The 26,759-nt window shown below is 44.1% G+C and overlaps 2 protein-coding genes across 2 annotated transcripts; both read left to right on the top strand.

The window, feature by feature from the left end:
* The first annotated feature begins 1,631 nt into the window (after positions 1-1,631).
* Positions 1,632-6,069, top strand: Krt6c (keratin 6c). Its single transcript, NM_001101007.1, has 9 exons — positions 1,632-2,171; positions 2,701-2,915; positions 3,242-3,302; positions 3,472-3,567; positions 3,690-3,854; positions 4,260-4,385; positions 4,524-4,744; positions 5,168-5,202; positions 5,307-6,069. Exons 1-9 carry the CDS (start codon positions 1,665-1,667, stop codon positions 5,537-5,539), a joined length of 1,659 nt encoding a protein of 552 aa, NP_001094477.1. The 5' UTR covers positions 1,632-1,664; the 3' UTR covers positions 5,540-6,069.
* A 7,903-nt stretch (positions 6,070-13,972) lies between these two features.
* On the top strand, positions 13,973-18,417 carry LOC102553726 (keratin, type II cytoskeletal 6A-like). Its single transcript, XM_039080628.2, has 9 exons — positions 13,973-14,534; positions 15,076-15,290; positions 15,596-15,656; positions 15,813-15,908; positions 16,038-16,202; positions 16,609-16,734; positions 16,873-17,093; positions 17,517-17,551; positions 17,656-18,417. Exons 1-9 carry the CDS (start codon positions 14,028-14,030, stop codon positions 17,886-17,888), a joined length of 1,659 nt encoding a protein of 552 aa, XP_038936556.1. The 5' UTR covers positions 13,973-14,027; the 3' UTR covers positions 17,889-18,417.
* Positions 18,418-26,759: the final 8,342 nt, after the last annotated feature.

Genomic DNA, 26,759 nt, shown 5'->3' with positions numbered 1-26,759 from the left:
GGAATGAACAGATACAGTGCAAGCCTTGTCAAAATCCCAGCACAGTTCTTCACAGACTTTGAGAGGAAAACTTTTACTTTCTCTATGGACACTCGAAAATCCAGGATAGCTGAATGAACTGCTGTCAGTTCACCACATCTGACAGGTTTCTGTAGCTCTTATTGCTCGTGATTTAATGACTGTCAGTTTACAGAAGACAGTGTAGACACTGTGACGTCCAAAGCAGCCGGCAGCAAGGAGAAAGCAAAGGTAACTCAGTGGAAAAGCAGCAGCTGACGCACTAAAGACTGGATCTGGATTAAAGCTGATCCGGATTCCTGGACACAGGAGTTACCAGCAGAGGCATCAGAACGATTTGTCAGTGGTAAAGAGCACTGTCTGGTTTCCAGCGGTCCTGGGTTCAATTCCTACATCCCACACTATGACTCGGAGCTCACAACTCCGGCTCGAAGGGATCTGACTCACTCTGCAACCTCCAAGGGATCCAGGTGCACACGTGATTTTCATTGTTCATCCAGCCAAAAGACACATACAATTTTTTTAACATATGAGGAGAAAAATATATAGGAGAATTAATATTAGAACTGTTTCAGATCTACGGCTTAAATAAAAGAAGAGCAAAAAGTATTTTTAAATATGAACAATCAAAACTTGAAAGTCAATAATGCTAACCAGGTTGTAGAAAAACCATTACTCCCGTGGTTACATTTATTTGAATATTTTATGTGTAGGAGAATTTTCACGAAGTTGAGAACATTTACCGCACCTGTCTTTTCTGTCCTTAGAGGGCAGAACAGACATGGAATTCCCAGTCTCTGGAGTTACAGATGTTTGCAGCCTATGATGTGGGTGCTGGGAAGTGAACTCAGGTTTCTGCAAGAGAAACCAGTGCTCCTCAGTAGTGAGCCAGCTTCACAGACTTCAACACCATTGTTAAAGGAAACTGAATAAATATGCAAGTATTTTTAAAAAGGCATTTGTCACTCCTACAGGTATAAAAAGAAGCCTTATTTTATATGTAATATTGAAATATATACTAGAGGTATTATATGTTCTCTGAGATCTCCTTTCAAATACCATTAGGTGGTTGAGTGAATTGAATGGAAGGAGGAAGCAAGGGTTGGTTGTGAGCCGCCTGTCTTAAAAGGGTTACAGAGGTATGGGACAAATGTGTGACTGACTTTTCCTGCAAAGGAAAACTGATTATACTTCATATCCTAACCTCTAAAGGTGAGTTATGCTCTTTCTAATGGCTGCAAACGACAGCAGGTCTCCAGAATCCCCATGGGAGAAGAGACAGGCTGGGAGCAGGCTGTCAGCACATTCAAGAGGACATGAAAAACCTTTGTAGAGTTGATGACTAACTCTGAGGTCCTGGGAGTGAAGAACTGTTGTAGTGATCAAAACTGGAGGCAGAAGCATTTTCCCTAACTGAAGGAAACTAAAACTGCAACATGAATATTTCATAACATTTTCAAGTAATCTAGGTGTGACCTCACTGTCTCTAAAGCCCTGCCCTACCCACTCAGCAACCTCACCTCAGGCCCAAGCCCAGCCCTTGTGTACCATATATAAGCCGCTGCCCGGAGCTCAGCACACTCACCTCCTCAGCTCTGCCCTGCCTCTCTCCACTTCTCCTCTACTGCCTCTCATCTCACAGAACCATGTCTACCAAAACCGTCATCCGGAGTCAAACCAGCCACCGTGGCTTCAGTGCGGGCTCAGCCAGACTGCCTGGGCTCAACCGCTCTGGCTTCAGCAGTGTGTCTGTGTGCCGCTCCAGGGGCAGCGGTGGCTCCCGTGCAGTGTGTGGAGGAGCTGGCTTTGGCAGCAGGAGTCTCTGTGGTGTGGGCAGCTCCCAGAGGATCTCCATCGGAGGGGGCAGCTGTGGCATTGGAGGAGGCTATGGCGGCCGGTTCGGAGGCAGCTTCGGCTATGGAGGAGGAGCTGGAGGTAGCCTTGGCTTTGGTGCTGGAGCTGGCTTTGGTGGTGGCTATGGGGGAGCCGGCTTCCCAGTTTGCCCACCTGGAGGCATCCAAGAGGTCACCATCAACCAGAGCCTCCTCACACCCATGAACCTGCAAATCGACCCCACCATCCAGCGGGTCAGGACTGAGGAGAGGGAGCAGATCAAGACCCTCAACAACAAGTTTGCCTCCTTCATCGACAAGGTGAGACATGGTGCTTCCTAGAGCAGCCTGTGTGTCTGCACTGAATGCTGAACGGAGGTGGGGGGAAGAGGCTTCAGGCTTGGCTCAGATGTTGCCTTTGTTCCTAGTTGATCCTCTGTCTTGTTTGTGCTCCCTTCAGTTACATGGGGATCTGGAAATCAGGGTCAGAGTTCCTCTCCTCCAGAGGTTGCCACATAAAGGTGTCTGATACATTTGGACATAGATGACCTAAAGACTCACAGGACAGATGACAGCACTCCATCTATATGGAGAGCAATGCTAGTTCTACTAAAGCTGCCACACAATATAAAAAGTCACATTTGGCTCCCATCACCCTGCAAGGGAACTGTGCCTTCCTTAGAGAGATGGTATTGGGACCTTCAATCTGGATTGTTTGTTTCAGACCCGGACCAGGTTCTAGCTACAATGAATGGGTCTAGATAGAGAGCCTGAGAGGACATACACACCAGTCAAGGGGTCACAGAAGGAGGAAACTCAAACTTCTTCCTCTTACATTCTACCCATCCAGGTGCGGTTCCTGGAGCAGCAGAACAAGGTCCTGGACACCAAGTGGGCCCTGCTGCAGGAGCAGGGCACCAAGACCGTGAGGCAGGGTCTGGAGACTTTGTTTGAGCAATACATCAACGACCTCCGCAAAGAGCTAGACAACATCCTTGGACAGAGGGGTCGCCTGGACTCAGAACTGAGGAACATGCAGGGCACAGTGGAGGACTACAAGAGCAAGTGAGTTACAAGGGAGGAGGAACCCAGTCTCCCAACTTTATAACGATGGAAGCCCAAATGTAGACAAGGGACAAGGGTTCTATGATTCAAGAAATCATACTAACAGAGAGGAAAGTTATAATTTCTTGGGAGGGAGCAAAAGCCTTGGACCAAGGTGGGTTATAGGACATTGAGGACCAGAAAAGGAATGAGTTATTTAATAAAAACACACCTTTTAATCACAAGTGTTTAAAGAACACATGTTATAGAAATGGCATCTGGGTCAGAGGCCACCACTAATGCCATACGCGCACTGGCTCCAATCTGATGCAACTGTCCTCTTGTAGGTATGAGGATGAAATTAACAGGCGCACAGCAGCAGAGAATGAATTCGTGACCCTGAAGAAGGTGAGCTCACCAATTCTAGGGATGAGTTTCTCTGCTAAAGGAAAGACATGGTTTGCCTGTCCATGCCATTCAAGAGAAATAATGAATGGTCTTGAAGACAGAGGTGAATTGGGAAGACAGAGGTGAGCTTAAGAGAATTGACCAGATTCCGTGTTAATGGTTTCTTCAGGATGTAGATGCTGCCTACATGAACAAGGTTGAACTGCAAGCCAAGGCAGACAGTCTAACAGATGAGATCAACTTCCTGAGAGCTCTCTATGAAGCAGTAAGAGCCCTTATCTCCCCAGCTTCTCTCCCCTCTCCACTCTTTCTTTCTTTTCCACGCAAAGCGTTGGACCTCAGTGGTCATCAAAGACAAAGATGACCTCATTTCTTTCTGTTCTGCAGGAACTGTCTCAGATGCAAACCCACATCTCAGACACATCTGTGGTCCTCTCCATGGACAACAACCGCAGCCTGGATCTGGACAGCATCATTGCTGAGGTCAAGGCCCAGTATGAGGAAATTGCAAAGAGAAGTCGGGCTGAGGCTGAGTCCTGGTACCAGACAAAAGTGAGTCCTGGGTTAGAGGCAGATCAGGATGTGTGGGAACCATCCTGGACTCCATAAGTTTCTGATTTAATATTGGACACCCATGGAAGAGAATCTGGGGTGTTCTCACAGCAAATGTACTATACTTGGGTTATAGAATGATGATAAAGAACACAGAGAAGAACTGAAGTTCCCATTAATGCGTTCAATGCTCTCTCTTTCTCTGCTTGAGCTGTTCTCTGAACACCAGTCCTCAGGAGACACTAGAAAACATTTCCTCTTCCTGAGGGAGCTATGGAGTCTGAGGTCTCCTAAAGCTTCTCATGAGGAAAAGTCAACTCATCCACGAAAGTGCGTGACACTTAGAGGTGGATTTGCTTCTGCATGTGACAGTCACACAAATGTTCTCTCTTCCATTGACTTCAGTATGAGGAGCTGCAGATCACAGCTGGCAGACACGGGGACGACCTGCGCAACACCAAGCAGGAGATCTCTGAGATCAATCGCATGATCCAGAGGCTGAGGTCTGAGATCGACCACGTGAAGAAGCAGGTGGGTACTCAGAGAAATGGAGGGGACGCTGGCCCTGTTGCTGTCCTCTAGCCCTTGCTCATTGGAAACCGATGGGTGTGGCTCAGGCTCTGTAGAGATGTGCTCTCCACAATTGCATTTGTTGCTGTCTCTGCCCAGATTGCCAACCTGCAAGCTGCCATTGCCGAGGCTGAGCAGCGTGGGGAGATGGCCCTGAAGGATGCCAGGGGCAAGCTGGAAGGGCTGGAGGACGCCCTGCAGAAGGCCAAGCAGGACATGGCCAGGCTGCTGAAGGAGTACCAGGACCTCATGAATGTCAAGCTGGCCCTCGATGTGGAGATCGCCACCTACAGGACGTTGCTGGAAGGAGAGGAGTGCAGGTGAGTATGGACTCCAATCCCTGAGGACTCCTCCATGATGCCATCACTGAGCAGGAGAGGAGGGAGCACTGGCTGTGGCCACCCTGGTCCCTTCAGGAAACCGTTTGCTGGGCTGGAGCGTTGGGCCAGTGTTTAAGAGCACTGAGTGCTCTTCTGGAATTACTGAGGGAAATTCTCAGCTCCTACAGGGTGGCTCACAGCTGTCTCTACTGGGATCCAATACCTTTTCCTTGAGTATCTGAAAACAGTCGAACTCAAATGCATAGAATCAGTAAAGAAATATTAAAAAGAAAAACCAAAACCACAGCCACAAAAAGCTCTTTCTAAGGGATTCTCCCTGAATCTTCACCAGATTGAGGTTTCCCATTGGGTCTAAGGTGATGTCTGCCCATTTCTCACTTGCCTGCTGCTTTCCTCTCCTAGGTTGAATGGTGAGGGCGTTGGACCAGTCAACATCTGTAAGTATCCTCCATACCAGCCCCCACTTTCCCATCCTTTGTGACTGCATCAGCTGGTCACACTGTGCTCACCATATCTTTGTTGTCCTCTTCCTCCTTCACAGCCGTGGTGCAGTCCACCGTGTCCAGCAGCTATGGCAGTGCAGGTGGTGCCAGCAGCAGCATAGGCCTGGGAGGAAGCAGCAGCTTCTCCTATGGTGGTAGCCACAGCATTGGAGGTGGCTTCAGTGCTGGCAGTGGCAGAGGCATCAGCAGTGGACTCAGCTCCTCTGGTGGCAGCTCTTCCACCATCAAGTACACCACCACCTCCTCCACCAGGAAGAGCTACAGGCCATGAATTCTGTCTCTTAGAGCTTTACCCTGATACCAGATATCATGGCTGCAGAGCCCTTTGCTCAGAGCCCTGTGCTCAGGGCCTTCTCCTTGCTAGACACCAACCTCTGCTGTCTTCTTGTGCTGAGGAAATTGTGTCCTTGTGCCCATCTCTCTGTCCCCACTGCTCATCCCTTGATAGTCATGCTCTGAGCTCACATCATGATTCACACACACTTGGTGCTTCATGTTGTATTTGGTTTCCAGGCTCCTGCCTCTCTACCTCTAACACTGAGGCTGCCTGTGAAAGGGTGTCTCTGTCATTTTAATTCTTGGAATCATTGTCTGGGTCCTACTCAAGAAATGAGCACCTCTTTTTTAGTTTTCAATGGCCTGTGAAACCCCATTTTTCAACATCATAAACCTTTTTGTAAGTAACTGTGACTGCCCAGTCACTGGTCCTGTGATGTAGAATCTGTGCTCATGTGATGTCTTTGCTTTTCTTGATGCTCTTTGTTTCCTTATATTTGCTAAATAAAGCAGATTTATAAACAATGACCTCTTGTGTGTGCATTTTTGTTGTCAATATTTTGTATACACAAAATCTATGGCCTTTCTAGACAAGGTGCCTTCACGGTTCCCTGTGCTAGCCGTGTATGTCTCCATTTGTTCACACATTGCTGTTTAAGTTCACACCTTAAATTTATTTTAATATTCTTTTAAATAAAACAGTATTTCATCACATTTCCTTTTAAGTTTCCACGCACTAGTCCATCCAAAATGTCTTCTCTCCAAACCCTCACCTATTCCTCCACTCTCGAATCGAAAGACTTTTGGTGGAGCCTTTGTTTCCTTCATTTACCTATGGATAATTTTAATGCATCCATTTCCAAGGTGTTTAACTCCCTTTCTTTAGAGATTTTCAACAAATGTCAGTTCAGCTTGCCTTGCCCCATGAGTAGCTTTCTCTCAGTGAGAACATAATCTCCAGCTGTGACCGGACCCTCCTTCCTAGCCGCCCTTAGGAGGAATTAACAGGGAGGATCCTCTGATGTGATCACCAGCAGATCACAGAGCCACTGCATGTGGGTGGAGAAGCTTACAGCAACCGCGAGGGCTTTGACAAGAGAATAAGGCATTTGTTTTAGAGTAAAAGTTTCCTCCATGATGAAGAAACTTGCCTGACATGCAGCCACAATTGCAGGAAACATTTCCTCCTTCTGACCTGAAATAGCATTTTGGAAAAATGCTCTAAAAAGACAGCAGAAAGTCAAGGAAGTGTTCAGGCGCTGCTAAGCATTCCAACAATAACATCTACAACTAGGAAATACTGCAAACACACAAGCTAGTCAAAATCAGGGAGGTCAGACGCTTTCAAACCTGAGATTCTCATTTTATAAATTGTACATGCATCACGATATTATTGTCTTCCTTCTAATACATTTAGTCCCCCATCATGGATATGCACAGTATTTTGGTTTGCATGAGGCTGACCAGGTGTGTTAGTTTCACTCCTGGTTTAACTCCTGAGAGAGCAGGTCAACCTCAGCTCTAGTGTGAGGTTTTTCTGCTTGAATCCTTCGCAGGACTCCTTCAGCACATTGTCCCCTCAAATATCATCCAGCATCTGACCCACAAGTACACAGACCAATAGATGTTTTCCTTGGTTTGCTGCTGTTTCTGAAGCCGTAGGCATCAATCTCTGCTTGTTACAATGTTCACTGCTCTGCTAACAGCACTGGAAGCTTCCCACCCTGGTTTCTCTTCACTCTCTCCCAGAATTCCTCAACATAAACAAAAATAGTTTCCATATCTGAAATCTAAGCCTTCTTATGACAAGTGCATACATGGGAGATAACAGAAAAATCACTGACAGGGAAAATAGTATATAGAAAAGAGCACAACAGGACCATGTGTAGAGTGGGTTAAATAAAATTTAAATCATGTAGTATGTGTGCATTACATATGAAATAAATGAAAATGTAAATGTAAAATATAAAGGGGCTGTAGTTGTGGTTCAGTTGCATGACTATTAAGTTCACAAAGTGGACTCTTATGGTGGCCCACACAGTATTCTATCCTTCTGGAAATAGAGACAGGACTACCTGGGGCAATGTGCAAGAAGATTAGCCCAACTGCTGCGCTCTTATCATGTGTACAATGGTCCTATTACGTCGAGCAAACATGTTTCTGATAGAAATATTCATAAATTTTAGCTATTACAATCTTACCTCTCTTCTCTGCAATGATAGCTGAGCCTTGTGAATATTGAGGAGTTGTGATATAGAGTTTCACTTAGAGCTGAATATTTCACAGTCCCTTGCTCTCTAAGAGATGACTAGCTGTGGGTGTCTGTATTAAGCATTATCTGAAATAGAATACGTTTCTCTGGTTTGGTTTGAGACATGAATTAATCTTAAAGTTAATAACTTAATGAACAGCTTATTACCATGTCCATAGCAAATCATAGTATTAGTTTCTCCCCTAAGGCCTGTGACTGAGGCAGTCACCTGCTTTTAGCTGTTTAAATACCAGCCATGGGTTCTATCTTTGGAGTCTTAGATGCAATCAGAGGTAGAAATGCCTCAGTAACAAATAAAGTCAGGACTGTCAGTATTTCACCTGATTTCTCAACAGAAGCTCTAAAAAACCAGAAGGCCCTGGGAAAAGGTCTTGCAGAATCTAAGAGATCAAAAATATCAGACCCAGCAAAACTTTCAAATACCATATGTGGACAAAGCAAGATATTTCACAATAAAGTCAAGTTAAACAACGTGTTTCCACTATTCTAGGCCTACAGAGGATACTAGAAGGGAAAGTCCAACTCAAGGAGGGTAACTACATCCAAGAAAACAAGAAATCTATCATTTCTCAACAGCAAAACAAAAAGAGGAGAATCATACAAACACACAATACACTACCATTACTACCAGCACCACCCCCACCAAGACCAACATAAAAATAACAATATTTAACAATCACTTGTTACTGATATCTCTCAACATCAGTGAACTCAATTCCCCAATACAAAGACACAGGCTAACATAGTAGATGCATAAATAGGCTCCACCATTCTGCTGGATATTAGAAACACACCTCAGCACAAAGGTAGACTTTACCTCAGAGTAAAGATCTTGAAAAACATTTCCCAAGCCAATGGATCCAAGAAAGAAACTAGAGTATAAACGGGAAACTTAAGGGTTCTTTGGAAAGTGTTGGATGGTATTTTGTTTGGGTAAACAATTGGAGTGTTTTCCTGAAGCAGACACATATGAAAGGATGTCTTACTAAAATCAGTACATGAAAGGAAGCACGATGAAGGATTTTATGGTAATGGTACACACATATATTGGTCAGCCTTACATTATTTAATTTAGCTCTATTTGTTATGACTTCATATCAAAAAAGACCAAAAAATTTATGGTTGTATGCTATAGTTTCTTGCTGCTTCCATGGAGTCAGGCTGTTTGGCAGATTGATGTTGGCTGAGACAGACTCCCATGCTGAAGCAAGACCTAGGAGGACACATGATGATTAGAGGGAGTATAAACACTACTTCACAGACATGACAGAGGTTGGGTTAGACTTCCATATGGAGAAAGTTGTGCAACGCTTGTTGGTCTTGCTTCTTTGCTGATCCTCACTTCACTGAGAGACGTATCGCTGAGAACGTCAGGCATTTCCAATGGTGCCTCCTGTTGACTTGGGCCAAGGTTGAGGCTTGGCTGACTGTGCTACGCAGTGCCACTGCTGCTGAATTATATTTGCTATCCTGACTCCACTGAACTGGACTTCTTGTATATCTGAGAAGTGTTTACACGTAGTTCAAGCCGCCTCTGCTGACCTGAAAATTGAAGTGCTGAGTCCCTGACAAAAGAAGTGGGAGTTGTTCCAAAAAACAAAACAAACAAAAACAAAAACAAAACCCCATTTCTAAACAGATTCTCTTCCCCCACATCCTTCCTTTTCCACTACCTGTGGTGGGTGGTTGCATTGGAGGGAAGTCAAAACATTTAAAAACCATCATTAACGATAGCTCTTGAAAAAAATTAAAGTTACTGGGGTAGCCATTCTAATATCTAGTAAAACAGACTTTCAACAAAAGCAATTATTAAAGATGAGGAAGGACACTTAGACTCATCAATGGAAAAATCCACCAGGTTGACTTCTTAATTCTAAACATATTTGCCCAAAATTCAAGGGCAACTATTTTTGTAAAAAGCAAACAAACATACAAAACAAAACCGTGGCCAAAGCCTAAAGTGTACAACAAACCCCACACGTTACTAGTGAGAGAGTTCAACACCCTACTTAACAGATCAGAGTTTATCAAAACAGAAACTAAACAGACAAGTAATACAACTAAAGACATTATGAATCAAATGGACCTGAAGATATCTACAGAATATTTCACCAAAACACAAAAGAATACACATTCTTCTCAGCACTTCATGGAACATTCTCCATAATTGACCATATTATTGGTCCCACAGCAACCCTAAATGGATACAATACAATTGAAATATACCCTTGCATCTTATCAGATAATCATGGATTAAAGGTAGACTTCAACAACAACAGAAACAACAGGAAGCCTACAAGTCAAGGATACTGAACAACTCTCTATTCTCTGACGACTGGTTCATAGAAGAAATAAATGAAGAAATTAAAAACTTTTTAGAATTTGGTGAAAAAGAAGGTCCAGGTTCCTTAAACTTACAGAACACAATGAAATTATTGCTGAGGAAATTTCATAGCAATAATGCCTTTGTAAGAAAATCAGACAGATCTCATACTAGCAACTTATCAGCATACATGAAAGCTCTAGAAGAAAAAGAATCAAAAACACCCAAGTGGAGTAGACTGCAGGAAATACTCAAACTCAGATCTGAAATCAATAAATTAGCAGCAGAGAGAACAATAAAATGAATCAACAAAAGCAAGAAAGGATTCTTTGAGACAATCAACAAGATAGACAAACCTTGAGCAAAGTAACTAAAAGGCAGAGAGACAATATCCAGATTAACAAAATCAGAAATGAAAGGGAGACATAACAACAGACACTAGGGAAATTGAAAGAAACATTAGGTCTTACTTCAAAGGCCTTATTCCATAAAAATGGGAAATCTCAATAAAATGAAAATTTTCTGGTAGATTCCACTTACCAAAGATCAATCAAGATCAGGTAAACGATACAAATAGTCCTATAACTTCTAAGGAAATACAGTTAGCCATTAAAAGTCTCAATCTACCATCCATGACCCCAAAAAGGGGAGGGCCAGATGGTTTTCAGGGCCAGATGGTTTTACCATAGAATTCTACCAGACTTTCTAAGAAGACCTAATACCAATACTCTTCAAACTATTCCACAAAATAGAAACAGAAGGAATATTGCCAAACTCATGCTATGAAGCCACAGTCAGCCTGATACCCAAACCACACAAACACTCAACAACGAGAATTTGAAAGCCATTTCCCTTATGAACGTTGGAGTAAAATACCCTGTAATAATTGCAAACTGAGTCAAAGAACACATCGAAAACATCATCCACCATGAACATGTAGGCTTCATCCCTGGGATACAAGGGTGGTTTCACATATGAGAATCCACCAAAGTAATCCTCCACATAGCAAATTTAGCTTAAAGATAGAATGATCATTGCATTCAATGCTTAAAAATGCTTTTTGATAAAATCCTATACCTGCTCATGTTTTGGAGAGATCAGGGGTACAAGGCACACACACACAATAAGGGCCATGTGCTGCAAGCCATCAACCAACACCGAATTAAATGGAAAGAAACTTAAAACATCTATAGTAAAATCAAGGACAAGACATGGCTGTCTTTGCTCTCTGTATCTATTCAGTATAAGACTTGAAGTCCTAGCCATGGCAATAGGATAATTAATGGAGATCAAGTGGGTACAAATTGGAAAGGAAGAAGTCAAGGTATTGCTATTCAGAAATGATATGATAGTCTACATAAGTGACCCCCAAGACTCTACCAGACAACTCCTACACCTGATAAACACTTTCAGCAAAGTAACTGGATGCAAAATGAATTAAAAACAAAAAGAATCAGTTGCCCGCATTTGTACAAATGAGTAAGCTGAGAAGAAAAAAAATCAGGAAAACATTACCCTTCACAACAGCTACAAATACAGCAAAATATCTTGGTAAATCTCTAACAGGCAAGTGAAAGGCCTCTATGAAAAGAAGTTCAAGTCTCTGAGGAAAGGAATTATAGAAGACATTAGAAGAGGGGAAGGTCTCCCACACTCAGGGATAAGTAGGCTTAACAGAGTAAAAATAAACATCTTACCAAGAGCAATTTTCAGATCAATGCACTTCCCATCAAAAGCCCAATACAAGCCTTTACAGGCCTTGAAAGAACAACTTTCACTTCATATAGAAATACAAAACAAAAAACAGAAAAAACCCCAGCCTAGTTAAAAACAATCCTGCACAATAAATGAACTTCTGTAGGCATCACAATCCCTGGTTTGAATCTCTACTACAGAGCAATTGTAGTAAAAATGTAGGTTATTCACATAGAAACAGAGAGGCTGATCAAAGGAAATGAATCAAAGACTCCAAAACAAACCCACACACCTATGGATACACGATTTTTTGCCAAAGAAGCCAAAACCATGCAATGGAATAAAAGAAAGCATCTTCAACAAGTGGTGTGGCTGTAACTGGATTTCTGTGAATAGAAGAAAACTATCAGATCTGTACTTATCACCCTGCACAAAACTCAAGTCCAAGAGAATCAAAGAACACAACCAGATACACAACATCTAATATAAGAAAATTAGGGAATATTCTTGAGCACATTGATACAAGAGACAACCTCCTGGGGGGGAAAAAGGAAAACAGAACAGTAATAGCTCAGGCACTAGCATGAACAATTAGTAAATGGGACCTCAGAAATGTAAATGCTTCAGTAAGGCAAAGGCCACTGGACATATGGGAGCCTGCAGAGTGTTAGAAGAACTCCCCAGGAAGGGAGGGGATCAGACTAGGAAGAGTAGGGGAGAGAGGACCAGGAGTGTGGAGGCAGGCAGGAATGGAGGTGGAGCATGAGGGGGGGGGTACATCTCTAGGACAAGCCAGAGACCTGGGTTGGGGGAGCTTCCAGGAAGTCTATGAGGGTGAGTCTAGCTGAGACTCATAGCACTGGGGGATATGGAGCCTGAAGTGGCCCCTTCCTTCCTGTAGTCAGGCAGGACTCTCAGTGGAGGGATAAGGACACCAAAACACCCACAAAAGCTTCAACCCCAAGTGTGTGCTGTCCACATGAAGGGCGTGGACAAAGAAGGAGCAGAGATGAGACATTGGCCAGGCAGTGACTGGTCCAACCTGAGACCCATCCCGAGGAAAAGACCAATCCCACCTGCGATAGAAACTTTAAGGTGCTGAAGTCAGAAAGTGAAGGAGACATCAGAGGATGAAAAGACCTCCCAGGCTAGGGAGTCAGTAGGATTAACACAGTCAAAAAAGAAGTCCTACCAAAGGAATGAACAGATACAGTGCAAGCCTTGTCAAAATCCTGACACAGTTCTTCACAGATCTTGAGAGGAAAACTTTTAGTTTCTGTACGGAGACTCAAAAAGCCCGGGCTACCTACAAGAACTTCTGTCAGTTCACAACACTTGAAAGGCTTGCGTAGTTTGTGATTTAAGGAAAGTCAGTTTACAGAAGATGTTGGAAACACAGTGACTTCCAAAAGCAGCCAGCAGCAAGGAGAAAGCAAAGGTAACTCAGTGGAAAAGCAGCAGCTGATGCACTAAAGACTGGATCTGGATTAAAGCTGATCTGGATTCCTGGACACAGGAGGTACTAGCAGAGGGGTCAGAAAGATGGGTCAGTGGTAAAGAGCACTGTCTGGTTTCCAGAAGTCCTGGGTTCAATTCCTACATCCCACACTATGACTCGGAGCACACACATCCCTCTCTACGGGATCTGATTCACTCTGCAACCTCCAAGGGATCCAGGTGCACACATGGTTTACACTATTCATCCAGCCGAAAGACCCATGCAAATTTTTTTTAATCATACGAGGAGAAAAATATAGAACTAAAAATTACAGTGAATTTTTCAAGATCTATGACTAAAATAGAACAAGAATGAAATGTATCTTCAAAACTGAACAATCAAAACATTAAAGTCAATAATGCTTAATAGGTTCTAGAAAAACCAATTATTTCTGTTGTTACATTTATTTGTATATTTTATGTGTAGGAGTATTTTCACGAAGGTCAGAACATGTACTGCAGCTGTCTTTGCTGCAAAACTGCAACCTGAGTATTTCATAACATTTTCAAGTAATCGAGGTGTGACCTCACTGTCTGTAAAGCCCTGCCCTACCCACTCAGCAACCTCACCTCAGGACCCAGCTCAGACCATGTGTACCATATATAAGCCGCTGCCCGGAGCTCAGCACATTCATCTCCTCAGCTCTGCCCTGCCTCTCTCCACTTCTCCTCTGCTTCCTCTCATCTCACAGAACCATGTCTACCCAAACCGTCATCCGGAGTCAAACCAGCCACCGTGGCTTCAGTGCGGGCTCAGCCAGACTGCCAGGGCTCACCCGCTCTGGCTTCAGCAGTGTGTCTGTGTGCCGCTCCAGGGGCAGTGGTGGCTCCCGTGCAGTGTGTGGAGGAGCTGGCTTTGGCAGCAGGAGTCTCTGTGGTGTGGGCAGCTCCAAGAGGATCTCCATCGGAGGGGGCAGCTGTGGCATTGGAGGAGGCTATGGCGGCCGATTCGGAGGAAGCTTCGGCTATGGATTAGGAGCTGGAGGTAGCCTTGGCTTTGGTGCTGGAGCTGGCTTTGGTGGTGGCTATGGGGGAGCCGGCTTCCCAGTTTGCCCACCTGGAGGCATCCAAGAGGTCACCATCAACCAGAGCCTCCTCGCACCCATGAACCTGCAAATCGATCCCACCATCCAGCGCGTCAGGACTGAGGAGAGGGAGCAGATCAAGACCCTCAACAACAAGTTTGCCTCCTTCATCGACAAGGTGAGACTGGGTGCTTCCTAGAGCAGCCTGTGTGTCTGCACTGAATGCTGAACGGAGGTGGAGGGAAGAGGCTTCAGGCTTGGCTCAGATGTTGCCTTTGTTCCTAGTTAATCCTCTGTCCTGGTTTTTTGTTCCCTACCATTAGGCCTACTTCTGGAAATCAGGGTCAAAGTTCCTCTCCCCAGAGGTTGCCACATAAAGGAGTCTGATCCCAATGGACTGAGAGGACCTAAAGACTCACAGGACAGATGACTGTACTCTATCTCTACAGAGTTCTGTGGGGAGCAATGCCAGCTTCATTAAGCTGAAGTTCACCCCAACAACACACCATTAGGCTGCCAGGGCCTTGCAAAAGAGCTCTACACTCCTTAGAGAGGTGGTGTTAGGAGCTTCAGTCTGGATTGTTTGTCCCAGACCCAGGGCCAGGTTCTAACTACACTGAATGGGTTTAGTCAGAGAGCCTGAGAGGACATACACACTAGTAAAGGCGTCACAGAAGGAGGAAACTCAAACTTCTTCCTCTTACATTCCACCCATCCAGGTGCGGTTCCTGGAGCAGCAGAACAAGGTCCTGGACACCAAGTGGGCCCTGCTGCAGGAGCAGGGCACCAAGACCGTGAGGCAGGGTCTGGAGACTTTGTTTGAGCAATACATCAACAACCTCCGCAGACAGCTGGACAACATCCGTGGACAGAGGGGTCGCCTGGACTCAGAACTGAGGAACATGCAGGGCACAGTGGAGGACTACAAGAGCAAGTGAGTTACAAGGGAGGAGGAACCCAGTCTCCCAACTTTATAACGATGGAAGCCCAAATGTAGACAAGGGACAAGGGCTCTATGACTTAAGAAATCATACTAACAGAGATGAGAATGCTAATTTATTTGGAGAGAGCAAAAGCCTCGGACCAAGGTGGGTTATAGGACATTGGAGGACAGGAAAGGAATGAATTCTTTAGTAAAAGAACACCTTTTAGCCACATGTGGACATATTATAGAATGGTATCTAGGTTGGAGGCACATCCGTTTGATGGCTCCAATGTGGTGCACCCTCCCTCTTGTAGGTATGAGGATGAAATCAACAGGCACTCATACGCAGAGAATGAATTCGTGACCCTGAAGAAGGTGAGTTAACTAATCACAGGGTCCTGTTTCTCTCCTGAAGGACAGAAATGGCCTTGTCTGTCCATGCCATTCCAAAGAAATGGTTGTCATGAAGACAGAGGTGGTGGTCTGGGCAAGAGAGTTAACCACATTCCATGTTGTTTATGGATTCCTCAGGATGTAGACGCCGCCTTTATGAGAAAGGTTGAACTACAAGGAAATGCAGACAGTCTGGCAGATGAGGTCAACTTCCTGAGAGTTATTTTTGAGGCAGTAAGCACCCAAATTCTCCCCTTCTCTCTCTCTTCGTCCTTCCCAGTCCTGTTATTTTTTTTTTTTATCCTTTATAAATTGATAGGATCCTCACAAATAGAGCTGACCCTGTCACTTTCTGTTCTGCAGGAACTGTCTCAGATGCAAACCCGCATCTCAGACACATCTGTGGTCCTCTCCATGGACAACAACCGCAGCCTGGATCTGGACAGCATCATTGCTGAGGTCAAGGCCCAGTATGAGGAAATTGCAAAGAGAAGTCGGGCTGAGGCTGAGTCCTGGTACCAGACAAAAGTGAGTCCTGGGTTAGAGGCAGATCAGGATGTGTGGGACCCACACTGAACTCCATAAGTCTCTGACTTTAGTATTGAAGTCCCATGGAACAGAACGTGGGGTGTTCTCACAGCAAATGTACTATACTTGAGTTATAGAATGATGATAAAGAACATAGAGAAGAACCAAAGTTCCCATTAATGCGTTCAATGCTCTCTCTTTCTCTGCTTGAGCTGTTCTCTGAACACCAGTCCTCAGGAGACACTAGAAAACATTTTCTCTTCCTGAGGGAGCTATGGAGTCTGAGGTCTCCTAAAGCTTCTCTTGAGGAAAAGTCAACTCATCCACGAAAGTGCGTGACACTTAGAGGTGGATTTGCTTCTGCATGTGACAGTCACACAAATGTTCTCTCTTCCATTGACTTCAGTATGAGGAACTGCAGATCACAGCTGGCAGACACGGGGACGACCTGCGCAACACCAAGCAGGAGATCTCTGAGATCAACCGCATGATCCAGAGGCTGAGGTCTGAGATCGACCACGTGAAGAAGCAGGTGGGTACTCAGAGAAATGGAGGGGACACTGGCCTTGTTGCTGTCCTCTAGCTCTTGCTCACTGGAAACCGATGGGTGTGGCTCAGGCTCTGTAGAGATGCGCTCTCCACGATTGCTTTTGTTGCTGTCTCTGCCCAGATTGCCAAGCTGCAAGCTGCCATTGCTGAGGCTGAGCAGCGTGGGGAGATGGCCCTGAAGGATGCCAGGGGCAAGCTGGAAGGGCTGGAGGACGCCCTGCAGAAGGCCAAGCAGGACATGGCCAGGCTGCTGAAGGAGTACCAGGACCTCATGAATGTCAAGCTGGCCCTCGATGTGGAGATCGCCACCTACAGGACGTTGCTGGAAGGAGAGGAGTGCAGGTGAGTATGGACTCCAATCCCTGAGGACTCCTCCATGATGCCATCACTGAGCAGGAGAGGAGGGAGCACTGGCTGTGGCCACCCTGGTCCCTTCAGGAAACCGTTTGCTGGGCTGGAGCGTTGGGCCAGTGTTTAAGAGCACTGAGTGCTCTTCTGGAATTACTGAGGGAAATTCTCAGCTCCTACAGGGTGGCTCACAGCTGTCTCTACTGGGATCCAATACCTTTTCCTTGAGTATCTGAAAACAGTCGAACTCAAATGCATAGAATCAGTAAAGAAATATTAAAAAGAAAAACCAAAACCACAGCCACAAAAAGCTCTTTCTAAGGGATTCTCCCTGAATCTTCACCAGATTGAGGTTTCCCATTGGGTCTAAGGTGATGTCTGCCCATTTCTCACTTGCCTGCTGCTTTCCTCTCCTAGGTTGAATGGTGAGGGCGTTGGACCAGTCAACATCTGTAAGTATCCTCCATACCAGTCCCCACTTTCCCATCCTTTGTGACTGCATCAGCTGGTCACACTGTGCTCACCATATCTGTGGTGTCCTCTTCCTCCTTCACAGCCGTGGTGCAGTCCACCATGTCCAGCGGCTATGGCAGTGCAGGTGGTGCCAGCAGCAGCATAGGCCTGGGAGGAGGCAGCAGCTTCTCCTATGGTGGTAGCCACAGCATTGGAGGTGGCTTCAGTGCTGGCAGTGGCAGAGGCATCAGCAGTGGACTCAGCTCCTCTGGTGGCAGCTCTTCCACCATCAAGTACACTACCACCTCCTCCACCAGGAAGAGCTACAGGCCATGAATTCTGTCTCTTAGAGCTTTACCCTGATCCCAGATATCATGGCTGCAGAGCCCTGTGCTCAGAGCCCTGTGCTCAGGGCCTTCTCCTTGCTGGACACCAACCTCTGCTCTCTTCTTGTGCTGAGGAAATTGTGTCCTTGTGCTCATCTGTCTGTCCCCACTGCTCATCCCTTGATAGTCATGCTCTGAGCTCACATCATGATTCACACACACTTGGTGCTTCATGCTGTATTTGGTTTCCAGGCTCCTGCCTCCCTACCTCTAACACTGAGGCTGCCTGTGAAAGGGTGTCTCTGTCATTTTAATTCTTGGAATCATTGTCTGGGTCCTATTCAAGAAATGAGCACCTCTTCATTAGTTTCCAATGGCCTGTGAAACCCCATTTTTCAACATCTTAAACCTTTTTTAAGTAACTGTGACCGCCCAGTCACTGGTCCTGTGAGGTAGAATCTGAGCTCATGTGATGTCTTTGCTTTTCTTGATGCTCTTTGCTTTGTTGTAATTGCTAAATAAAGCTGGTCCATAAATGATAAGCCTTTCCTTGTGTATTTTTTGTTACTATTTGTGTCATATAGAAAGTCTGTAGCTTTGCTATGCAAGGTGTCATTACTTTTCCCTCTCCCAGCTGCATATGTCTCCATTTGTTAGTATTCTGTAGTTCACATTTAAGTTCACATTTTTATTTTATTTCAATACCTTTTAAAATACATTGAATTTCATCACTTTACCCCTTCTTTTTCCACCATCCAGCCCTGCCCTCCCTTCCTCACTTCACACCCTCACCTGCTCCTTCCTTCTCAAATTGATAGTCTTTTTGGGGGAGCCTTTATTTCCTTCATTATAAATAAATTTAATGTATGTTCCCTTTGTGCTTTTCTCTCCCTTTTGAAATAGTCAACAAATGTCAGTTCAGTGTTCCTTCCACATGAGTTATCTTCCTCAGAGAGAACACGAGTCTGCAGCTGTTGGTGTCCCCTCCGTGCTAACAGCCTTTGTTAGGAATTAGTGGTGAGACCCCTCTGACGTTATCACCACAGATCACTGTGTTTGCCCAAAGCATTCAGGTGTAGAAACATTCTTGGACAGGGATAGCCAGAGCCTTTTTAATAAGATAATAAGGTATTTGTTTTAGAATTACAGTTATTTTCATGACCAGTGGTAACCATTGACACATCACCTGCACATCCCTGGAAGCCTAGGCCTTCTTTCTGGTTTATATTTAGAAAAAGCATTGCCTTTAGAGAAGCCTTGTTCACAATTTTGTTGCAACTGACAGTATTTCTCACAATTACAGCACTGAACATTTTCATATCTGAGGCCTTTAGCAGCTTGGTCCCGGTCTCTTTGCAAATGACTGTTCTTCCTGCGATTGAATACCACGAAATTTTATGTTGGAGACGTCTAGCCATAGCACGGCCTATGATATTATCAATGGTACACATTACAACCAATATTGGTCATATCACTTATCCAACCATCCATAGGTGCTGCCTGTACCTTTAATGATCTAATAACTTTTTCACATTTAGTATTTGCGTTTTTAAGTGCCAAGGACTCTAACAACATCTGCTTTGCATCTGGGTCTGATATGGTTTTCTTCCTAGCTGAGATGAATCTTTGAAAATAAATCAATGATGTCTTCTCCAGAGCCTAGTATAATCTTTGTAAATGAGGTGGACCTTTTCCAGGGCTGCTCAACTTTGTTCCAAGTTCTTAAAGCTGCTAAGCATCACTGTCCTAGAGTAGTGCTATCAAATTGAATCTGAGTGGGACCAGAGAGCCATGGGAGTGGAAGAAGCCAGTCCAGAGGTAGAGTGGTGTTGAGGTCTATCCAATCCTGAGATCGGCATGAGTAGGACAACTTGCCTCCTCCCCCTGCCCTGGGCCTGCATGTCCTGGTGCAGGTAGTCCTGTCTTCCCCTCAACATTGCCACACCCAAGGAGGTCATCTAGCGGGTAGCTAGATTAAACTTCCTTCCCCTTACCCAGCAGCACCTTGATTTTCTCCTTATGCAAACGAGACATCCCCAGCACCCTGGGCCTGGCCAATGATGAACACTCACTTCATATCCCCTACTCATCTCTAAAAGGTTTAAATAGCCTTTGTCTACCCCCATTCCCCAATTAAATGAGCTGTCTCACCGAAGCCTGCCTTCTGAAAGTCTGTTCTTGGCCAGGCACATTTGCTGCCTGAGGTCTCAGTTGGCAGTTCCCACCTCACTTTCTCTCCCAGGCCATTGGTCATGAACCCAGGAGATTATGATGTTACTGACAGAGGAGCAGACTGGGAAGGACAAATATGTTCTTGTGTATCACAGTACCACCCTTCACCCAGCAACTGATACTTTACTATATTTAACCCCTTGCTCTATTTCACTGTTCAATATGCTCAACTTCTTCCCTCTACCATGTCAACCATTGCAACTGCGGACCAGCCTCTAGCATAGCTGTCAACAATCCCTTCTAGCTCTGGGGAATAATTCTATTTTGAGTAGTTTGTTATTTAGAATTTGTTTGACATAAGGCGAGTGCATCCCATATGAAATCATGGGCTCTCGAAAGTGATTTAGATGCATCGTTTCTATAGGATGCCAACCTATCTTGTCATAATTGAGTTCCACACCATTAGCAGGCATAGGACTCTATGACTACTGAAAGCTGATGGTGATCTTGTAATCCCGGGCCACCCCTCCTCCCACTCTTGCATCACAGGTTTCTTTCCCTCCTTCATCCTTTGGGAAAATCACACTCTCTTGCTCTGTCAACAGGACTGAGCATTTCCGTTCCCTGCTCTCCCTCTGGCACTCCTTGCCTCCCAAGAACTCCACCCATAACTTTTCCAGTTGCATGGCCAACTCTGGAACATATTCATAAATGAGATTTTTCATTTCATGTATATATATAGTTTCTTGGGCCCTTCCATTTTCACCCACAGTTTTGTTTTTCTGGGTTTTTTTGTTTTGTTTTGTTGTTTTGTTTTGTTTTTTTGAGCTGAGGACCGAACCCAGGGCCTTGCGCTTGCTAGGCAAGCGCTCTACCACTGAGCTAAATCCCCAACCCCTCACCCACAGTTTTTTAACTGCTCAGACATTCTCCCAACATTTTTGAAACAGAATATAGGATGAAAAAGGAACAAAAAGAAAACTCCCTTCAGGAAGCAAAGTGGGAGTTATCTTTTTGCCATCATCTTTAAAAAAAAAAATCATCCCTTCATCCTCTCCTGTTTTCTCTGTGGCATTGTAATCAAATTTCCCTTTGGGCCCAGCCCCCTATCTGGGTGCCACTTGTAGCCAATGCTTAATACTTTTTGGTTTCTGCCTTTTTCCACCCTTCTCTTTTTCCAGCCCTATAATGTTGGGTAGGAGAGAAAAAGAAGATAGAAAGGAAAGGATCAATGTGATCATTAGACTAATTCCTGCTGATTAGGGGGTTTCAAATTGCTCGGGGCAAGTTCGATATTCACCATCAGGATATTTAATTTCTACTTTTTTTGTTGTTGTTTCTTCTTTGCACACAACTACTTCATAAACCATGACCAACAACAGGCAGCAGCAACCAACCAACAGCTAGCAGCCTGCCCACATCCATACCTTCTTCCTAACACCATCAGTCTGTTTTGTTTTGTTTTTGCCTTGGGACCAATGAGATTCAGCTTCCAAACTTACGTGAGCCTGTTCCTAACTGCTTTCTCTCTCTGGCTCTATCTCATCTGTCTGTCTATCACGTGTGTGTGTGTGTGTGTGTGTGTGTGTGTGTGTGTGTGTGTGTGTGTGTGTGTGTCCATCCTCTGGCCCTTCTCCTATATTTTTGTCTCTATTTCCCTTTATGTTTGAACAGTTTTAGGTTTAGCGCAGAACACATGTGTTTTGGATTCAAAAAAGTGCTACTTTGTTTACAGAGCATTTTCAGAATTGTTAGTCACAGCTCCATAGGAACCAGTCATGTCAAGTCAAGTACAGCTATCACAATGTAGTTCTTTGCCCTTAAAGGCTCATATATCATACTCATTCACTCCAGGGCTGCTCAGTCAGCCTTTTGATCACCCCTCCATCCTATACTTTAATAAAGTGGCTCCTTTATCTGTAATCTGCTAACATCTTTTGTCTTGTCTTAGTTGCTGTCCTAAGTTACCTTGATCATATAAAGTATTGGTTTTGCTTTCAAGAATTAAGATTTGTTCCAGTGTATAAAACTCTGTGAAGGCTGTGTGCAGGGAATCTTTGGGGGGTCAAGCTGCAGACCAGGCAAATGCTGGCATGGAACTTATCTCATAAATGACATAGATTGATAAAATGTACAAAGAACTTTCTCTTTCCTTGAAAATAGATTCTTTATCTCATACAATATATTCTGATTACATGGTTTTCCCTCCCTCTATTCCTCTACGTTCCTCTCCACTTTCCTTCCCATCTGGATCCATCCCTTTCCTGTCTCTCATTAGAAAACAAACAGGCTTCCGAGGGATAATAATTAAGAAAAGCATAATAAGATAAAGTAAAATTAACATATCAGAACAAACCAACAAACAGAAGGGAAAAAAGAAAAAGCACAAGAAATAGCTTGAGAAATGCAATCATTCACATACTCAGCAATCCCATAGAAACACTAAACTAAAAGCCAGAATATATACCCAAAGGACACTTTTTTTCGGCTCTTCTTACACAGGGTTCCCTAAGCCCCCAGGGGAAGGATTTGATGGAGACATTTTGTTTTGCAATGAAGTTCCAAGATCTCTCCCTCTCTACATATTATCTGGCTTTGGGTCTCTGCATTTGATCCCACCAGCTTTGCTGGTGATAACTAAACATGACATTGAACTATACATGAAGCGGAAAACCATTAGTAGTCATTTTATTACTATGTACTTCTAGTAGGACAGTAATTTTTGGTATTACCCTAGGTCTCCTAGGCTATCTAGTCTCAGGTTTTTGGTTACCCAAGTAGTGCTGGGGATAGATTCCATCTTGTGAAGTAGGCCTTAAATGGAATTAAATATTACTTCACTTTTACAGCATTGTGCCACCAATTGCACAAGCACATCTTGCAGGCAGGACATGGAGATTAAAGTAGCTGTTGCTGGTTTGGTGTTTATATCTCTCCTTTGGGAATCGTGCAGAGTACTTGCCTAAGTAGCATACAGGGGTGAGAGCTCTCTGTGTAGGCACCAGCTGGAATTCTTCATGTTCAATGATCTGCATAGGTGTTGTCTTTAGCATTAGGGCCTTGCCATTGGTTTGTGTAGAGCAACCTATAGTTTTGACAACAAGCTGTGCTGTTTGGGGGTTCCCATGGAACCTCTTTGGATACACACACAATTAGATGTCACTCAATCCTGGCACTGAAAACTTCATTTTCTGATAGGATGTCTAGTGGGGGCTCTGTCTCCCCCATTATTTGGTGATTTAACATCTCTCTCTCTCTCTCTCTCTCTCTCTATATATATATATATATATATATATATATATATATGAATATGTATATATGAATTAATTAAATTATTTATTTATTTACATTCCAAAAGTTGCCCCTCTTCCCTGTCCCTCCTCCCCAAGTTCTTCATCTCTTTCTCCCACCTCTCAAAAGATGCTGTCTCACCCATTCACCCACCATCCCCTCACCCCCACCAGCATCCCTCTTTCCTGGTGCATCAAGTTTCCACAGGATTAAGCACATCCTCTCCCACTGAGGTCATACAGGGAAGTCCTTTGCTACACATGCCTGGGGCCATGAATCAGACCATGTATGTTCCTTAGTTATTGGCTTAAACTCTGGGAGCTCTGAGGGGGTCTGGGTTAGTCAACACTGTTGTTTCTCTGGGGTTGCAATCCCCTACAGCTCCTTCAGTCTTTCTTCTAACTCCTCCATATTGGTCCCCAACCTTGACCGTGATCCAATGGTTGGCTGTGCCCTCATTTGTCTCAGTCTGTATTGGTTTTTCATGCTACCCCACCAATGGCACTTACATTTAGGTGTTTCTCCCTATATCTCTTAGCTCAACTGCCTGTTCCATTGTCCTCCCAATTAAATCCTCCCATTCATACCATAACTGTCTTATCTTGTTTTCTCAGTCATTCTCACAGATGTAAGGTAAAATCTCAAAGTAGTCTTGATTTGCATTTTTCTGACAACCAAGGATGCTAGATGTCTCTTGGTTTACTAACCATTTGAGTTTCATCTTTTGAGGATCCTCTTTTTAGATGTATACAGTTTTTCAACATGGTATTTTTATTGGATATTTGGGCACTTCACATCATATAACCTGATCGCAGTCATTTCCCTGCCCTTTTATGTCCACTCTCACCCTTGTGACCTTCCCCCCCCCCTCAAAAATTAAAAATAAAAAAAAGGAAAAAGAAAAACAAGTCCAATTTATATTATCTAGATACCCAAGAAACCACGGTCAGACTGTCAGTTGTCTTCCCCTTAAATAGAACTGAGTCATACCACTCCCCACCCCCAAAAGCCATTGTGGGGAGCTAAGTTCAAGATCCTTATTACATTTTATAAGAGTTTAAGCATTCTTTGTAATGGCTTCCTGCTACTTTTTGGGAGGGTAGGGGTTGGGGTGGGGTAGAAGTTGTCACAGAAGCCTTCCATGTCTCTTTTTCTCAACTATGCACCTGCATGTTGTTGTAAAAATCTATAAAATAGAAAGAGTATAGTTGTCTTTTACCCTGCTAGGTCCGCACCTCGATGCCCCAAGATATCTGCTAGATATCTTGGCGGAAACACATCCCAGTCGCACACTTTCCTACACTCAAACCCTCACATAAAAGAACACACAACACAATAATCTTTGACCCAATTGGTAAGATATAATTGCCCACTTAAACATACAAAGCCCAGTACTATCCTTCCCTTGAGAACATTAATAACAACCTGTAAATAAACAGAGCAGAATCTTAACATCACCTGCCATCTTGTCCTGCCAAGGCTTCTCAGCCCCTCTCTCCCTCTCCTCTCTCCTCCTCTCTTCTCTTCCTTCAAACTTCTCTCCTGCCCATCCTTCCTTCTCCTCCAATGACAGGCCTCCTTCTATCCTGTACCTGCCCCTCACCTCTACTTTACACATTCAATGGGATGGTGGTTCTGGTGAAGTCACCTGAGTTCTGAGTCCTTGACTAGGCAGCTGTCCTTGGGGCAGTGGAATTAGCATCAAAATACAGATAACTTCAGGGCAAACCACAACACCTGCACTCATGTATATCACAGCAAAAGTACCCTCCTTGTTCTTCACAACCACCAGGAGCATGGATCATGGACTTCCACATGGTATCTGGTGAAAGTACAGACTATGAACACAACATACAGCTGCAATAGGACCTTGAACACAGATATGACAATTGGTGTAAGCATAGGTCACTCACATCAGCCTGGTCCTCACCACTGTCTTGTCTCCAGTTCTACCTCTCTCCACAGTGCACATCCTGCTCTGCCTTTCTATTTTTCTGATCTCTCCATCACATATTTGTGCATCACATTGGTACCCACCTCCCATGCACACACTATGAGGTAGGTGACCTGGTTGGCTTCTGTGTCTGCACTAGGGCAACCTCTATATACATTTTTAAAATTGGTTTATTTGTTTTCTTAATGTGTAATTTCTTGAGCTCTCTACATTTTTGGATACTAGCACTCTATCAGATGTATAGATAATAAAAACATCTTTTCTCATTTGGTGCTTCTTTTGGTGTGATTTCTTCTTTCTGTTTTAGAGTGCTGAGGTGTATTGTTATGAGATCTCTCCAATTTTATTATATAAGCACTTTGTTCTATTCACTTGCCTTCAATGTGCCCCACAAGTTTGAGTATATTGTGTATTCACTTTCATTCAGTTCTAGAAAGTTTTAAATTTCTTTCATAACCATTTTTTAATTCCTAATGGTGACTTATTTCCCAATGAGTTTGTAAGCTTTCTATTGTTTCTGAAACAGTTTGCTTTGTATCCAATAAGTTGTCAGTTTTGGAGAAAGTTACATGAGGTTCCTAGAAAATTATATTCTTTTGTGTTCAGGTAAAATGTTTTATAAACATCTGTTAGGTTCATTTGATTTATAACATTAGTCAGCTCCGGCACTTTTCACTTTAGCTTTTGTTTGGATGGCCTCTCTGTTGGTGAGAGTCAGGTAATGAAGTTTCCCACTAACAGTGCGGATATACATGGCTTAAGTTATAATAATGTTTCTTTAACTAACCTGGGTGCCTTTATGTTTGGTGTATAGATGTTAAAAATTGCAATATCCTTCTAGTACATTTTCCTTTGAGGAGTATGTAGTTTCCTGACCAGAACTACAGAATCTTAAATCAAAATAGAAAATGGCCTGGATAGAGTCTTTAATCTTCCCTCTGAAATGTCACAAGATGACCAACCGTGTTCTGCACTGCTCTCAAAATTCTTTCCCTTTTCCCATGAAAAGGGGTTAATTGGGGAGAAGCAGGGGAGAGAAGAGGAAGAAGGGAGAAAGGGGGAGGAAGAAGGAGCCTGCTCTCAAATTCTAATCTCCAAAGTTCCTAAAGAACTTCTCACAGAAGTCTCAATCCTCACTGGCTTTTCTAGATCAAAGTTCCAAAGTCTTTTTACAATCCTCTCCAAACATGGTCAGTTATGTCACAGCAATACCCTACTACATTGGTACCAACTTCTATCTAGTTGGGATTATTCTATTGAAAAGACCTCCGGAGAGGACCTTTCCCTCAGGAGGAGACCCCCAAGCGCCCAATGACCGAGCCGAGGCCACTCGGATGCAATCAGCAAGAGGGTTTATTGGAAAACACAGGTACCTGCGGGCACACAGTCTCTTCGGAGGACTTGCGCGCCCAACAGCTCCAGCATGGGGCTTTTATAGGGTTTGGGGAAGCAGAAGCGGGCGTA

The sequence above is a fragment of the Rattus norvegicus genome, chromosome 7 (genome assembly GCF_036323735.1).
Source record: "Rattus norvegicus strain BN/NHsdMcwi chromosome 7, GRCr8, whole genome shotgun sequence".
In the NCBI taxonomy this organism is placed as follows: Eukaryota; Metazoa; Chordata; class Mammalia; order Rodentia; family Muridae; genus Rattus; species Rattus norvegicus.
This window is presented reverse-complemented; position numbering and strand designations above follow the sequence as displayed.

Coding starts and splice junctions, on each gene's coding strand:
- Krt6c (NM_001101007.1), top strand. CDS start 1,665: ATGTCTACCAAAACCGTCATCCGGAGTCAAACCAGCCACCGTGGCTTC. Junction 3,303..3,471: donor AATTCGTGACCCTGAAGAAG/GTGAGCTCACCA, acceptor TGGTTTCTTCAG/GATGTAGATGCTGCCTACAT. Junction 4,386..4,523: donor TCGACCACGTGAAGAAGCAG/GTGGGTACTCAG, acceptor GTCTCTGCCCAG/ATTGCCAACCTGCAAGCTGC.
- LOC102553726 (XM_039080628.2), top strand. CDS start 14,028: ATGTCTACCCAAACCGTCATCCGGAGTCAAACCAGCCACCGTGGCTTC. Junction 14,535..15,075: donor TTGCCTCCTTCATCGACAAG/GTGAGACTGGGT, acceptor CCACCCATCCAG/GTGCGGTTCCTGGAGCAGCA. Junction 15,657..15,812: donor AATTCGTGACCCTGAAGAAG/GTGAGTTAACTA, acceptor TGGATTCCTCAG/GATGTAGACGCCGCCTTTAT.